Genomic DNA, 13,076 nt, shown 5'->3' on the forward strand with positions numbered 1-13,076 from the left:
AACCACATATCATGTTTGATATTTTTTTCTTGTTTGCACTTGTTGTGTATTCCCTGTGATTTCAGTGTGTAGTTGAGCAAACAAACCCTGATCCAGTGCAGTAAATCCAAAGACAACAGTGCAGTGAGTAACGCCTGGCCTGTGCCCAGCAGAGGGCGTGGTTTCACAGTCTCCTCTGTGAACCGGAAAGATATGATTTCACCTTGGCTGCATATCGCTGTGGAGTGGCACACGTTTGTTTTAAGCTAGAAATTTGACATTCAAATGAATGGTGGATGTCACTTTAGTGCCGCGACGTGTCTGACTGTTCTCCAGAGAGAGAGGAAACATGAAGCAAGACGTCAGGATACTTTTACTGGGGGAACGTAAGTCATTCACACTGACAGCCGAGCACAAGCTAAGCAACTAGCAGCCATTAGCTGCCGTAGCTAACTAACTTTTTGACTTCTAGTTGAATATGTTCTGGGTTACTGCTGATGCCAAGAGGCGATAAGTGTCTTTAAAAGGAAAGAAGTTACTCATATAAAAATATATGTTTTATGCTGGTACAATATACTCCTGTCTGTCGTTTATATTTCGCTAGCTTAAAATATTTGACTGGAAAGTTACAGTTAATAATGCGCTGCTGGATTCTAGCGCGGAGTAATCGCAATAACGTTATCATTTTATGTATTTTTATCTTATTGACTGAACAGTTTTAAGCCATACTGTGCAAAACATAAGTATATTTCATTGATCGTTTATTGTTAGTTTGGAAAGTTTGCTTTGAGTTAGGTAAGCTAACACATCAGTACTCTCTAACGGTCGATACAGTCATCAAGGAGCCATATAAACTAACTAAAGGTAAACAGAGTAACAGTTAGCTGCCAAACAATAGTATGTCTTTTATATAATCATGCTTTCTTCTGAGTGAACACGTTTCAATTAAGTGGGCTATGAAGCGGTCACTCCGCATAATAACTACTTTATAACTAGGTGCTATCAAAATACGAGCTAGATTAGCGCCTTTCATCCTCTCATTTTCTTCTCTGACAGCCAAAGTGGGGAAGACATCTCTCATCATGTCTCTGGTTGGAGAGGAGTTTCCTGAACAGGTAACTGTAAGCACAGCTCACCACTGCTGTGCCTTTCTAAGCATCTAAACATTTGCCTTTTCTTGCTATGTACACTCCTTCACTTTTTTGGGTGCACCTTTTGAACTGCCTACTAACACAAATATCTAAGCAGCCAATCAAATGGCAGCAACTCAGTGCAGTTAGGCACGTAGACATGTTCTAGATGACAAGCTGAAGTTCAAACCGAGCATCACAATTGCCAAAAGACGTGATTAAAGTGACTTTGAACGTGGCATTATGGTTGGTGCCAGACAGGCTGGTCTGAGTACTTCAGAAACCACTGATCTGATCTTCCCATGCAAGCATCTCTGGGAGTTGGTCTGAAAACCAAAAAATATCCACTGAGCAGCAGTTCTCAGGTTAGGCATCCTGTTCATGCAAGAGTTCAGAATAGCTAGATGGGTTCAAGCTGATAGAAAAGCAACAGTTACCTTGATAGTAAAAAGAGGTTATTGGAGTATGCAGAAAATTAAAGCTAAAAGCACATTATGTACAACACTAAAGTAGATACCATCCTGTCAGCTGTCAAAATGAAGTTATAGTTAGCACAGACTAACAACAATTGGATAATCGCAATTTTTTGAGTGACGACTTCTGCTGTGACATTTGGATGGCAGTCGCATTTTTGTGTAAGCAACATGAAAGCATGTAACCAGCCTGCCCTGTATCAACAGCTCAGGTTAGCAGTGGTGTAATGATGTGGGGGATATTTTACTGACGTACTGCTTGACACAAATTGAGCATGGGTTAAACACCACAGCCTACTTATTGTTGCTGACCATATCTGTCTTTTTATGACCAGAGTCTTATTATGACTGCATCCAACAGTAGTTTGTGATTATTAATTCAGTTAATGATGTTTAATTTCTAACAGGTTCCCCCCAGAGCTGAAGAGATAACCATCCCTGCTGATGTGACTCCAGAGAAGGTTCCCACACACATAGTGGACTATTCAGGTGGCACATCATTATTACACCATTGATTTGTTCTTGTTGTACACTGTGTGTGCAGTTTGTCGAAGTTGCAAATTGTGCACATGTGTCTGAATGGCATGAGTTTGAGATTAATGTTTATCTTCAACTTTAACAGAAAAAGAGCAGAGTGACGAGGTCCTTAGAGATGAGATCATCAAGGTAAATGCAGCAAGCAGCAAGAGAACATAATAAATGTTATTATTTCCAGCTGGAGTGCACCTTTGCATACTTGTAAATAAAAATATGAAAGCTGGGGCCATAAAACTTCAGACTGATCCTTTTCCTTTCTCTGACTCCAGTTACATATATGCACTCTTGCGAAATGTAATCAGTACTTAAAGTTCTTTTATTGTTCTAGTTTTTGTTTTGTTTGTCTTTGAAATGAGTGTAAAGTAGCAATCATTTAAACCGTTTAAACTGAGTCTGCTCTCAGTTTTTAGGATTAAGATCCAACTTTCTTTTTACACCCCTTACAGGCTAATGTGGTGTGTGTAGTGTATGATGTCACCAATGAGGACACAATAGACAAGGTAGTAAACTACTGTTTGTCTTATATTGTGTCATACTGTACAGTGTACAGTGATCCCACGCACATGTGTTACATGCCGCCTTTTCTTTTTTCAGATTAAAACCAAATGGATACCTTTAGTCAACGGAGATGCAGAGAAGGGAAACAAGTATGTATTAGAGTGTGTGTGTGTGTGTGTGTGTGTGTGTGTGTGTGTGTGTGTGTGTGTGTGTGTGTGTGTGTGTGTGGGGCCAGGTGTCCTCTAATCTGTTGAACTTTGCACTCTTTTACAGTGTTTGTTTGCATATGATGTTGGCAAACATTGTAATCTGGGAACTAGAGCTTCTTGTGACATTTTATAAAGTGGACCTTAGCGCATCAGTGAAATTCTCAAAATGTGGAACGAGTATTAGTATTTGAATCCCACAAGTGACCAGGAGCTTAGGTTGTGATGTATGTGTTTAATAAGTCCTGACGGTGTTGTGCTGAAAGTTCTTCTGTCTCCGTTTGCTACATCAGGGTTCCCATCATCCTCGTGGGAAACAAATCTGATCTGCGCTGTGGGAGTTCCATGGAAACCATTCTACCCATCATGAACCAGTTCTCTGAGATTGAGACATGTGTTGAGGTGAAACTTAACTCACACACACAGATCTAATCTCTCCTGTCTGTACACACCTGCTTATTTTACCTGGACTCGCCTGGATTCATAAAAATATTTACACATGAACACCTTATCTGCCTTTGGGATTTCTGTGACAATGATAGCTGAACCATTCTTTGCACTTTGTCTCTTTTTTCCAAGTGCTCTGCAAAGAACCTAAAAAACATTTCAGAGCTGTTCTATTATGCACAGAAGGCAGTGCTACACCCCACTGCTCCTCTTTATGACCCTGAGGACAAACAGGTCAGCCATTATTTTTTATTTATTTATTTATTTATTTTGGAGCTGCATGCCAGGTGTGGTTCTTCCTGTCTGAAACACTTCACTTGCATACAAGCATACATTCAAATTAATTAATTTTATATCTAATGTTTATCTCTAGCTAAAACCGTCGTGTGTCCGAGCTCTCACCCGAATATTCTACATTTCCGACCAGGACAACGATCGCATCCTCAGTGATGCTGAACTCAACAGCTTTCAGGTGCTCATTTTAAACAAATCAAATGTTTTCTCAGCTTTTACTTCAGACAAACATCTGATTTGTTTACTAAAAACACATGTCTTCATGTAGAAATCCTGTTTTGGGAATCCTCTGGCACCACAAGCCTTAGAAGATGTAAAGACTGTAGTTTGGAAGAACACCAGCGATGGAGTCCAGGACAATGGCCTGACCCTAAATGGTTAAAAAATAATTAAATACAAAGTTATGAATGTCAGCGTGTAACCTTAAACCAGGTTGTTTGAGGGCCATATTCAACTAATGGTGTCACGTTTCTTTTTCTTCTTCTTTTTTCAGGTTTCTTGTTCCTTAATACATTATTTATTCAGAGGGGTCGACATGAAACCACGTGGACTATCCTCAGAAAGTTTGGCTACGATGACAACCTTGAGCTGACTGATGATTACCTTTACCCTGAGTATGTGTAGTGCCTGCATCCTGTCTCAGTCCAAAAACATAACATTGCTGAAGGCCACAGTAAACCAGTGGGGCATATAATTACACTGAAAACGTCATTGCTCCTGTACAGTTACAGTAATCTGTCATCCTGTTCATCCAGGTGGTTTTGACTTTGTTTGGTTTTTCTGCATTAGTCAGAGAAATATTGAAATATCTAAATGTTCTTCTGTTGTCAGACTCAGAGTTCCTGTTGGCTGCACCACAGAGCTCAATCATCAGGGTTACCAGTTCATCCAGCAGTTGTTTGACAAGTACGATGAAGTAAGTAGCAAGTTCAGTTGTTTGAGTCATGAGCTCTATTTAAAAAGTTTCCTTGACCTTGATGCTGGAAGGTACCTCAGTACTTGTGCAATTTTGTCTATTATGCACAAGATTTGATGTATGTAGTCAAGGAAAGTGTCCGTACACACTTAGGTTTAGTAAACTGAATGTTTATATGCCTCTGACAACAAAAAGTGCACAAACTGGCTCTTGTTCTCTCTGCTTGTAATTTTATGTGTGCTGTTAATGTGACAGTATGAATTCAGTTCTGTGTTAAAGGAGATTTTTTTAATGACTGCTGTCTCAGCTTTGTTATGAAAAATAAACAGGGTGCCGCTAACACATAAAGCCAGATCGATTAATAGAATGCAGTGAGTGTTTGAAAGGGTCTCGTGTCATGCTGCACAGTAAAATTAGTGTAAACATGATCTCCCTGTTAAATGGTAGCTCATACCATGTTGAGTCTATCCATCCATTCATCCACAATTCACAGGATTCACTACTCCTACGGTATTGATAAGAATTTAATCAAAGTTACACACAGTGATCATCTATAGGGTCTCACAACATTTGTCATAATAAACAGTGAACTGCGATGGATTGTGAGCCAGATGAGCAGTTACATTACTGACATTCTGGTTTTGAAGAAGTGCATTGCTTTCCCTCTTAGGATAAGGACTCCGCCTTGTCACCGAAAGAGCTTAGAAACCTGTTTTGCGTATGTCCTTACATGCCATGGGGTCCTGAAGTCTACATGACTGTCCCAACCACAAATAAGGGCTACATCTCAAATCACGGCTACCTCTGTCAGTGGACGTAAGTTTCTTTGTAAATTATTGACATTATGTGTTAAGTAAGCTCTGGGTTTACACTTTTATGCACGTCCAGGAGTTTATTGTCTGCACACGTATGACCTTCACAGGCTTTCTGCATACCTTGACATCCACCGTTGCCTGGAGCACCTAGGATATCTAGGCTACCCTATTCTCACTGAACAGGACTCACAGACTGCTGGAGTCACAGGTGTGTGTGTGTGTGTGTGTGTGTGTGTGTGTGTGTGTGTGTGTGTGTGTTTGTGTGTGTGTTTAACATGGATGGTGAATAAAAGGCATTATTACTGTGACACATAGGAGATATCAGTACTTCTTAAATGTAATTCTCATATGTTAAGCTCTATATTGGAAGATTAGTCTTAATGCTGTTGAATAAGTTTAGCTTGTGCACGGTGATCTGATCTAATAGTTCCCTTTGAAATGGAAGTTTATAAATTGCATGTGTTTCAATACATTTATGGATGCATGCGTTGAAGCACAGTGCACTCTCTGCATGGCAAAGTAACTGGGTATTAACTCAATGAGTGATGAAGTTTGTATTTTGTGATTGACAGTATATGACAGGATGTGACTTAAAGATATCTGCAGACACATTGTGGGCAGTTTGAGAACAGTTTTGTAAGGATGTGTGATGTAATGTTACACATTTGTCAGGAAAACATCAAAAGTCTTTCATTTTTTTCAAAGAGACTTTTTGTGCATGTGCGTGCTGGTTTTAGTTTTCTTTTAGGTAGTTTGATGTCCATTGGTGAGTCAGCCTTTTTTGTGCAAGAAAACCTGATCTTACTTTGATTTTCTTTTAAATAAATAAATTAACCTCTTTGTGTACTTTGGTTTTAGCCATGTTAGCAGAATCATTCAGGGAAAGTCTGCTTAATAACTGCCTGTCATCAGGGGTTTTTGTACTGTGCGCAGGATAAAACCTCCTCATTTTAGTGTCATTGAGAACTACATTCAGGCTAAAGATTGCACTTAAGTAACATCAGTGAGTAGAAGCCAGTGTTTTGCTCTTCTTTTTATCTTTTCTGATAGATTTATTTTAAAGTTTAAATTCTTAGCTCTATTTCTATTGGTTGCTTTGAGCACAAACTTTAAACTTTACACTTCATTTAAAACTAATGCAGTGTTTATGTGTACGGGTATTGACAACCACTAGAGGTCACTCTACTCAAGGTTTATGTTCACCAGCAACTTTCATGTCAAATGTGAAATACGGCAAAACATTTTAAGATAACTAAAGTGGCTTATTAGATGGGGCAGCAGCAAATACATGTGTTGACCAGTTTATCTTTGGGTAATTTCTACACTGTTTTTACAGGCTGATCTTTTGGCATCTTATGTTTTGGTGTTTTATGTTTTTTTCCAGAATTTTAACATCTGAAATGTTTAACGTTTTTCTTTTGATGAGCATCGGTGGTGCTCTTACAGCTAAGCTAGTTGAAGTCTAACCAGCTTCATAGGAAAAAAATAGCATATCAGTGTTTTTGCCCGTTTTGTGATTTATTTGTTTGTTTGTTTGTTTAAATGTTCATATGTGAAGTGACACGAGAGAAAAAGGTGGACCTAGAAAAGCGACAGACCCAGAGATCAGTATTTCTCTGCAAAGTGATTGGACCAAGAGGGACAGGCAAGTCGGCCTTCCTCCAGGCCTTTTTGGATCGCCACACTGTGGTATGTCCCCATCACCTAGTCCGGAGCTGAATGTCATATGTTGCATTCTTAGGTAGTGATAGACAAATACCACTCTTTACTATTAACTCTGATCATGCTAAAGTGTCTTTTTTTGCTTTAATAGAATAAAGGCGATTCCAGCAGTGCCTTCTGCCCTTATGTCATAAATACTGTACAAGTCAGTAACCAGGAAAAGTACCTTATCGTAAGTAGCTCCCATGGGGATTTTTTTTAAATCACCGTCTCTCTCTATCTGACCCTGACTATAACCTGAGCAACCTTCTCTTCTCTGCAGCTTAACGAGGTAGACGTGGAGACAGAGTTCTTGAAGAAGTCAGACGCCTCCTGTGATGTTGCTTGTCTCATGTACGACATCAGTGACCCCCATTCCTTCAACTATTGTGCCAGCATATACAAGGTCAGTTGCAGGACCATTTGAAGGACAAAGTGTCAATTTCTATTTATTTTTTTAATTTTGAGATCAGTTCTACTTTTACTGTGTGTTTTGCTGCTGTTTGCCCACAGTTACCCTATCTGATAATCCAGCACAGCTCACTTTGCAGCCTCTCCCAGTCTTTACCGTTCGTATATGTAATTACAGAAAGATACGTTTGGAGAGCTGAAGATTGCAGAGGTTAGACGGTCCAACATATTAAATAGACTTGAGACAGACATCCTTCCAGCATCATTATTAGTTTTTTAATATTTGTTTGACTAAAGAAAGATTCAGTTACAATTACTCTGCAGTTACTAAGCAACACATAAACATAAACTGTGATTTAATTTGCTTGTATTTGGACCCACTGGCTGTAATTGGTTGACAACCCCATAGTTATGTGTTATCTGAATTACATTAGGACACCCTTTTATATAAATTTGCTCCTCTCTCAACTCAGCTTTTCACTGTTTGAACTTGTTAATTTTTTTTAATTTAGCAACATTACATGGAAAGCAACATCCCATGCGTGCTGGTCGCCTGCAAGGTGGACCTTCCTGAAGTGAAGCAGTTCCACGGGATGACCCCAGCAGAGTTCTGTTATAAGCACAGACTGCCTCCACCGATGCCCTTCTCCACGCTGTCCCTTGACTCCACCAGCAAGAACATCTACACAAGACTTGCCTGGGCAGCCATGTACCCGTATGTTTCAGTTAGACAGCCTGCTGCACTCAGTCACCACCTCCTGTTTTCAGTCACCATTTAGGTTCTTTGGTACAGGGAGAACATCCCAGGTTGAGCCCATGTTAGATTTATTAATAGAGAAGTATATGTGAGGTAAATGTCTCTATATATTATATATATCCACCTATAGGAACCGTATATTGTTTTAGGTAAACTGCGCACAGATTAAAAATATCCTAAGTGCTGTCAGACATTAGATAACACTGTTACCTGTAACTGTATAGTACCAATGACAGTTTCATAAACATCATACACACAGATTCTGACAGTCACTTTGGTTTGCACGTGCAGAGGGAGATGATGGCAGGCAGGCAGCAGAAAGCCGAGGCAGGGGTTAATTGCATATTTATGGCTCTGCACATACTAAATAAAGTGTAGAGTTATATCTACCACATTTTATTATCATTAAAAATCATTTTGATATACAGAGTTTCTAGGGGTGTATTCAGGAGAAAGTTTCATTAAAACTGTAGAAACTATAAAGCTGAATGAATAAAAGGTGCTAGGTGAAGGTGTAAAGTAAGCTAGATGTTTGTAATATTAATGCTTGTTCATGGTTTTTTTTTTTTTTTATTGCTGACCCTCTGTGATTGCTCTTTTTCCCTTTCAATCTCCAGGCACCTGAATGGTTCAGACATGAGCAACACAACATTCTGGCTGAGAGTGGCTTTGGGCTCGGCTGTGGTTGCAGTTCTGGGTTTTGCTATCTACAGAGCTGTTGCCAGACTGAAATAACTGACAAGCTGGAAAGGCTTTCCCCCCCCAGCCTGATGCTCCATCCATCAAGACCAAACCTCTGTGACCAGATGCAGAACCGCCACAGCTTGAACTAGACAAAGTCCATGTCATCTTACTTTTTTTTTAATACCCTGAAGGCTTCCAGGACACTTTCCATATCTCTGCCATTTCCATCATCTGATCTCTTCTCCACTTTGAAGTCAGTTGATCACATCACACCAGCAGCAAGCTGATGATCGTATTATTCCCCATGCTGCCGGGCCCAGCTTTTTCCGCCTTACATTGTTCGTCCAGGCTAAGTAGTGGGTAGCCTTTCTGTGCTTGACACTCCAAGAACTGCTACTGTTAATATCCAAAAAGGTGCTTTATCAGAGGGGAGGAAATGCAGGAAGAAAGCGGTGTCAAGCCCACTGCTTTCCCCCTCAGTGTCAATATAGTGCTAATGATGAGAGATTTTTATATACGTGCATAAAGCAAAATATGCCAAATTGAAACACGAACCAAAGGGCAGCATGTGAAGCATTTTGGCAAAGACTACTTGCTGATTGGCTGCTGCTGAAACCCACACATGAGAATCGCTGTTTCTTCTGACTGAGATACCGGAGATACAAATTAATCGTATACGATTTGCCAAATTAATCCAGTGGCAGTGGGTAGTTGTAGCATGCTACTTTCCTCTTAGGCATGCTGTTTGGACTGATGAAGTATTGTTTTTCTTTTCTTTTTTAGTAGCAAAGTGTTAATGGGGAATGCTGTGGCAGGGAGAGATTTCTCTTTGTGCAGAAAGAAACTTTCCTCTCATGTGGAAGATGGTGGTTTTGCATTTGCCGGAATGTAGGAAATATTTTCTGCTCTAAAAGGAGACCAGGCACACCTACAAAATTTTACATTTTTAATGAAAAATGTGGTCATTTATCTTTGCTTCTGCTAGGTTTGTCAATTTCACTTTGAAGTTAAATTAATTTTAATCGATTTTAACTGTTTGATTTGTGCTTTTTTTTTTTTCTCCCCCCTAACACCCTTCCAATGATTTTCCTGTGTCACAGAGTCCACCATTGTATTGTTTTCCCACTCTGACTCTTTGATTATTATACCTGTTTTGTTGACTGATTTAGCTCTGAACCCACTGTTTTCCCCGGACGTTTCTTTGACTTTTAAAACAGTTTTCTTACTGATTTTAGTTGCTTAATAAAAGACCAGACCAGACTGGGTGGAGACGTCATGACTGTTGAAAGAGATGTTGTGAAACTGTAATTATTATTGATGTTTAATAGTTGGCACTTTTATCTTTGGACCAAGTTTCTGTCGTTACTGAAGTTTTTTGTTTTTAGCGCTCAAGCGAGAGCAGATGTTTTTAATATCTGGCATCCGAGTGTATATGAGTCACAGGAGGAATGGATTCTCTGTAAACTTAATCACAAAACCTTATTTATTTATTTATATGCGTAAAGAGTTAAAATACTGAAAATTAGATTACTCCTCATTGATGCGGTTTCAACAGTGGCATGCTTTGGTTGGTCTGCCCGCTGCACATTGATTGCTCAGCAGGGAGCTTTTAAACAAGGTTAGTGCAGCAATCTTACATCCCTATATAAAGATAACAAGAGGGGAGTTATTTACATGTAATCCTGATTCCTGACTCTCATCATCAGTTGGGAATCCAGTCTGCTGCCGCCTTTGTGCCGACTGCAGTGAAGAGGAGCCCGTTTGTTCCTTCAGGACGCCACAAGATGGCAGAGTTGCTCCTCAGGTAAGGAGGAGGACGGCAAACGATGGGTGTGTCTGCAAAGGCACCTCCTCGGGGATCTGCAGCCCCTCTACATGATAGATGTTGAGTTTGATGTGCGAATGATTGTTACAGGTTAACCTGTATGTCCTCTATGTAGGAGCGTTTGAATTGTGGGTTTCACTAAAAAGCGTTAACCCCCAGTTATTTAATGCCCCTGCCATTGTATACAACTGCATTTTCATTGTATTAAAGTGCTTTATTCCTGTGCACATTTCCCGCTCTGTTGTGTGCAGGCTTCGTGCTTTATGTCACTCGGATTATAAATCAAACCTATTGTCTGCACCCACGGAGAGCAGGTTGCACTTGATAAGTTGAAGTATTGCTTCATAGTGTAAATTGCCACGTTATAACTTGAAGTCATCTCAAGTTTCACTATATTTAATCAGCTCTTATGCGATTAAAATATGTCATTAAGGCTTCCGTAGGTGGGCTTTGTTAAATCCCAGCGCATAACTAATACTATGGAAAAGAGGGTTTATATGTCATCCCAAATATCCACACATCCAAAATTGAGAACACTGTGTTCTTTGTCCTTGCAGCCAAATAAATGACATATAAGCCTTTAGAGTTTTGCTGTGCACAGTATTTTATCCATCCGCTTCACGGAGCGAATTACGCACATGCGCGCAATAAGTTGAAAACACTTTTTTGTTTTTTAGAAGATGACAAAGGTTTATTGGGTCGCAGTGTAAGCAGTCTTTAAAAGTGACTGAATACAGAGTGGTGCTTGTACATCATGAGTCGTCTGAACATGGAAAAAAATATATACAGGATGGAGTCTGAATGACCACTATAGAGGCTTTAGGAAATTCTTGCTGACGCTCGCCTCCCATGGTCTGTACATTGTGAAGGCTCAACAATGCTCAACATTGAAACATTTGTATTTTCAGCATGACCTCGTGCACTAACAACAACTATTCATGACTTCCACTGTATATACAAGTTTTCCTTATCAGCAAGATCTCACTCTAGCCTATAAGTAACCGAGGATCAGACGGGAATTAACAGTATTATTAATATTATTATTAACGCAATAATTAAAAAAAAACAAAAAAACAATGCTCACAATTATTTCTACAGCTTTTTTAGGCTATAGTGCAAATGGAGAGAAAACTACTGGTAAAAACAGTATAAGTTTGCATGACACCTTACAAAAATAATACATATACGAAAACATTTCCTTAAGTATTTACAGTGATTTTGCCTCCGCTATTGTCCATTCACTTCTTTTTTGATGTCTTGGCTGCCTTTTTGGGTGTCTTTGCCTTGGGCTTGGCTGCTTTCTTTGCTGGTTTTGCTTTGGGCTTGGCTGCCTTGGGTTTCTTCGCCGGTGCCTTTTTGGCTTTTACTGGCGTCGCCTTCTTCGCGACCTTCTTCACTTTCTTCGCAGCTGCTTTCTTGGGTTTCTCCGGTGTCTTGGCCACCTTCTTGGGCTTGGCCACCTTCTTGGGTTTGGCGGGCTTAGCCGCTTTCTTTGGCTTGGCGGCCGTCACCGCTACCGCCTTGGTGGACTTTTTGGAGTCCTCCGGTTTGGTGAGCCTGAAGGATCCGGACGCGCCGATTCCCTTGGTGTGTCGCAGCGTCCCAGCCGCCACCAGTCTCTTCAAGGCCATTTTAATCTGGACATCGGCGTTGTCGCCCACCTTGTAGTTTTTCCTCACGTACTTCTGGATGGACTGACGGGACGCTCCGCTCCGGCTCGCGTCGTGAACAATAGCCGCTTTAATCATGTCCGAGTACTTGGGATGAGAAGCGAGCTTCTTGGGCTTGGATGCCTTCTTGGCTTTGGCTGGAGCCGTGGATGTCTCCGTCATGATGACTTTTTTGTTCTTCTTTGTTTTGAGTAAGTTAACCAGCAAGTCCTGGAAGGTGTAAGTGTCACCCTGCTCTGTGCACAGGAACGTCGAGAAGAGCGAAATAAACGCGCAGTCAGAAATGAAGCTTTTCCTCTAAGTCCAGGTTATCGGACAATGCGCTACTTTATTTCTGCTTATAAATAATAAAAAATCTCATCCACACAAAGTCACGCTTTAATACCCGGGATCAGTTTAAGTGTCTTATTCCACAGGCGCGTTAGTGAGCCTATGAAGCCTATCTGCGGACGTGATTGAGAACACCAACTGCCAGCAGCTGATCTAGCGGACTCCATGGAACTGGCGCCGTCCCGTTTGTGTTTCTTCATCCTCCAACTCCTGACAAATATAAAAACTCCCGATGAATACTACCGAGCGGAACATCACGGGCTGATAGCAGAGACATTGGGCTTCACGCCGGCACACTCGTTGTCCTCCATCCGCGCCGGCCAACAACTTTTATTCCAGGAAAACCCGCTGGAAGTAACGCGTGCCGTGAACAATTTTGCACAATTCGCATTAAATTGACCCA

The 13,076-nt window shown here is 40.6% G+C and overlaps 3 protein-coding genes across 4 annotated transcripts in view; 2 read left to right on the forward strand and 1 right to left on the reverse strand.

Moving 5' to 3' along the window:
• Positions 1–142: 142 nt before the first annotated feature.
• Positions 143–10,124, forward strand: rhot2 (ras homolog family member T2). 2 transcript variants are annotated; one of them, XM_026178799.1, is made up of 19 exons: positions 143–365; positions 1,036–1,094; positions 1,990–2,071; positions 2,205–2,248; positions 2,566–2,619; positions 2,714–2,766; positions 3,117–3,225; positions 3,403–3,504; positions 3,644–3,742; positions 3,833–3,941; positions 4,058–4,178; positions 4,396–4,480; positions 5,151–5,296; positions 5,403–5,503; positions 6,854–6,984; positions 7,109–7,189; positions 7,280–7,402; positions 7,920–8,122; positions 8,782–10,124. In XM_026178799.1, the coding sequence occupies exons 1-19, from the start codon at positions 329–331 to the stop codon at positions 8,897–8,899; spliced, it is 1,857 nt and encodes a 618-aa protein (XP_026034584.1). In that variant the 5' UTR covers positions 143–328; the 3' UTR covers positions 8,900–10,124. The 2 variants fall into 2 exon arrangements, with proteins under 2 accessions (XP_026034584.1, XP_026034585.1); XM_026178800.1 differs by lacking the exon at positions 143–365 and adding an exon at positions 641–843.
• Positions 10,125–10,199: 75 nt separating this feature from the next.
• rhbdl1 (rhomboid, veinlet-like 1 (Drosophila)) overlaps positions 10,200–13,076 on the forward strand; it is a 64,810-nt gene continuing 61,933 nt past the window's right edge. Inside the window, exon 1 of the mRNA XM_026178801.1 lies at positions 10,200–10,652. Within this exon, the coding sequence (XP_026034586.1) occupies positions 10,633–10,652 (20 nt within the window). The 5' untranslated portion in view covers positions 10,200–10,632. The remainder of the gene's footprint in view (positions 10,653–13,076) is intronic.
• On the reverse strand, positions 11,336–12,766 carry h1-0 (H1.0 linker histone). The gene has a single exon (XM_026178806.1). The coding sequence runs from the start codon at positions 12,503–12,505 to the stop codon at positions 11,912–11,914; it is 594 nt and encodes a 197-aa protein (XP_026034591.1). The 5' UTR covers positions 12,506–12,766; the 3' UTR covers positions 11,336–11,911.

Source organism: Astatotilapia calliptera, chromosome 8 (assembly GCF_900246225.1).
Source record: "Astatotilapia calliptera chromosome 8, fAstCal1.2, whole genome shotgun sequence".
In the NCBI taxonomy this organism is placed as follows: Eukaryota; Metazoa; Chordata; class Actinopteri; order Cichliformes; family Cichlidae; genus Astatotilapia; species Astatotilapia calliptera.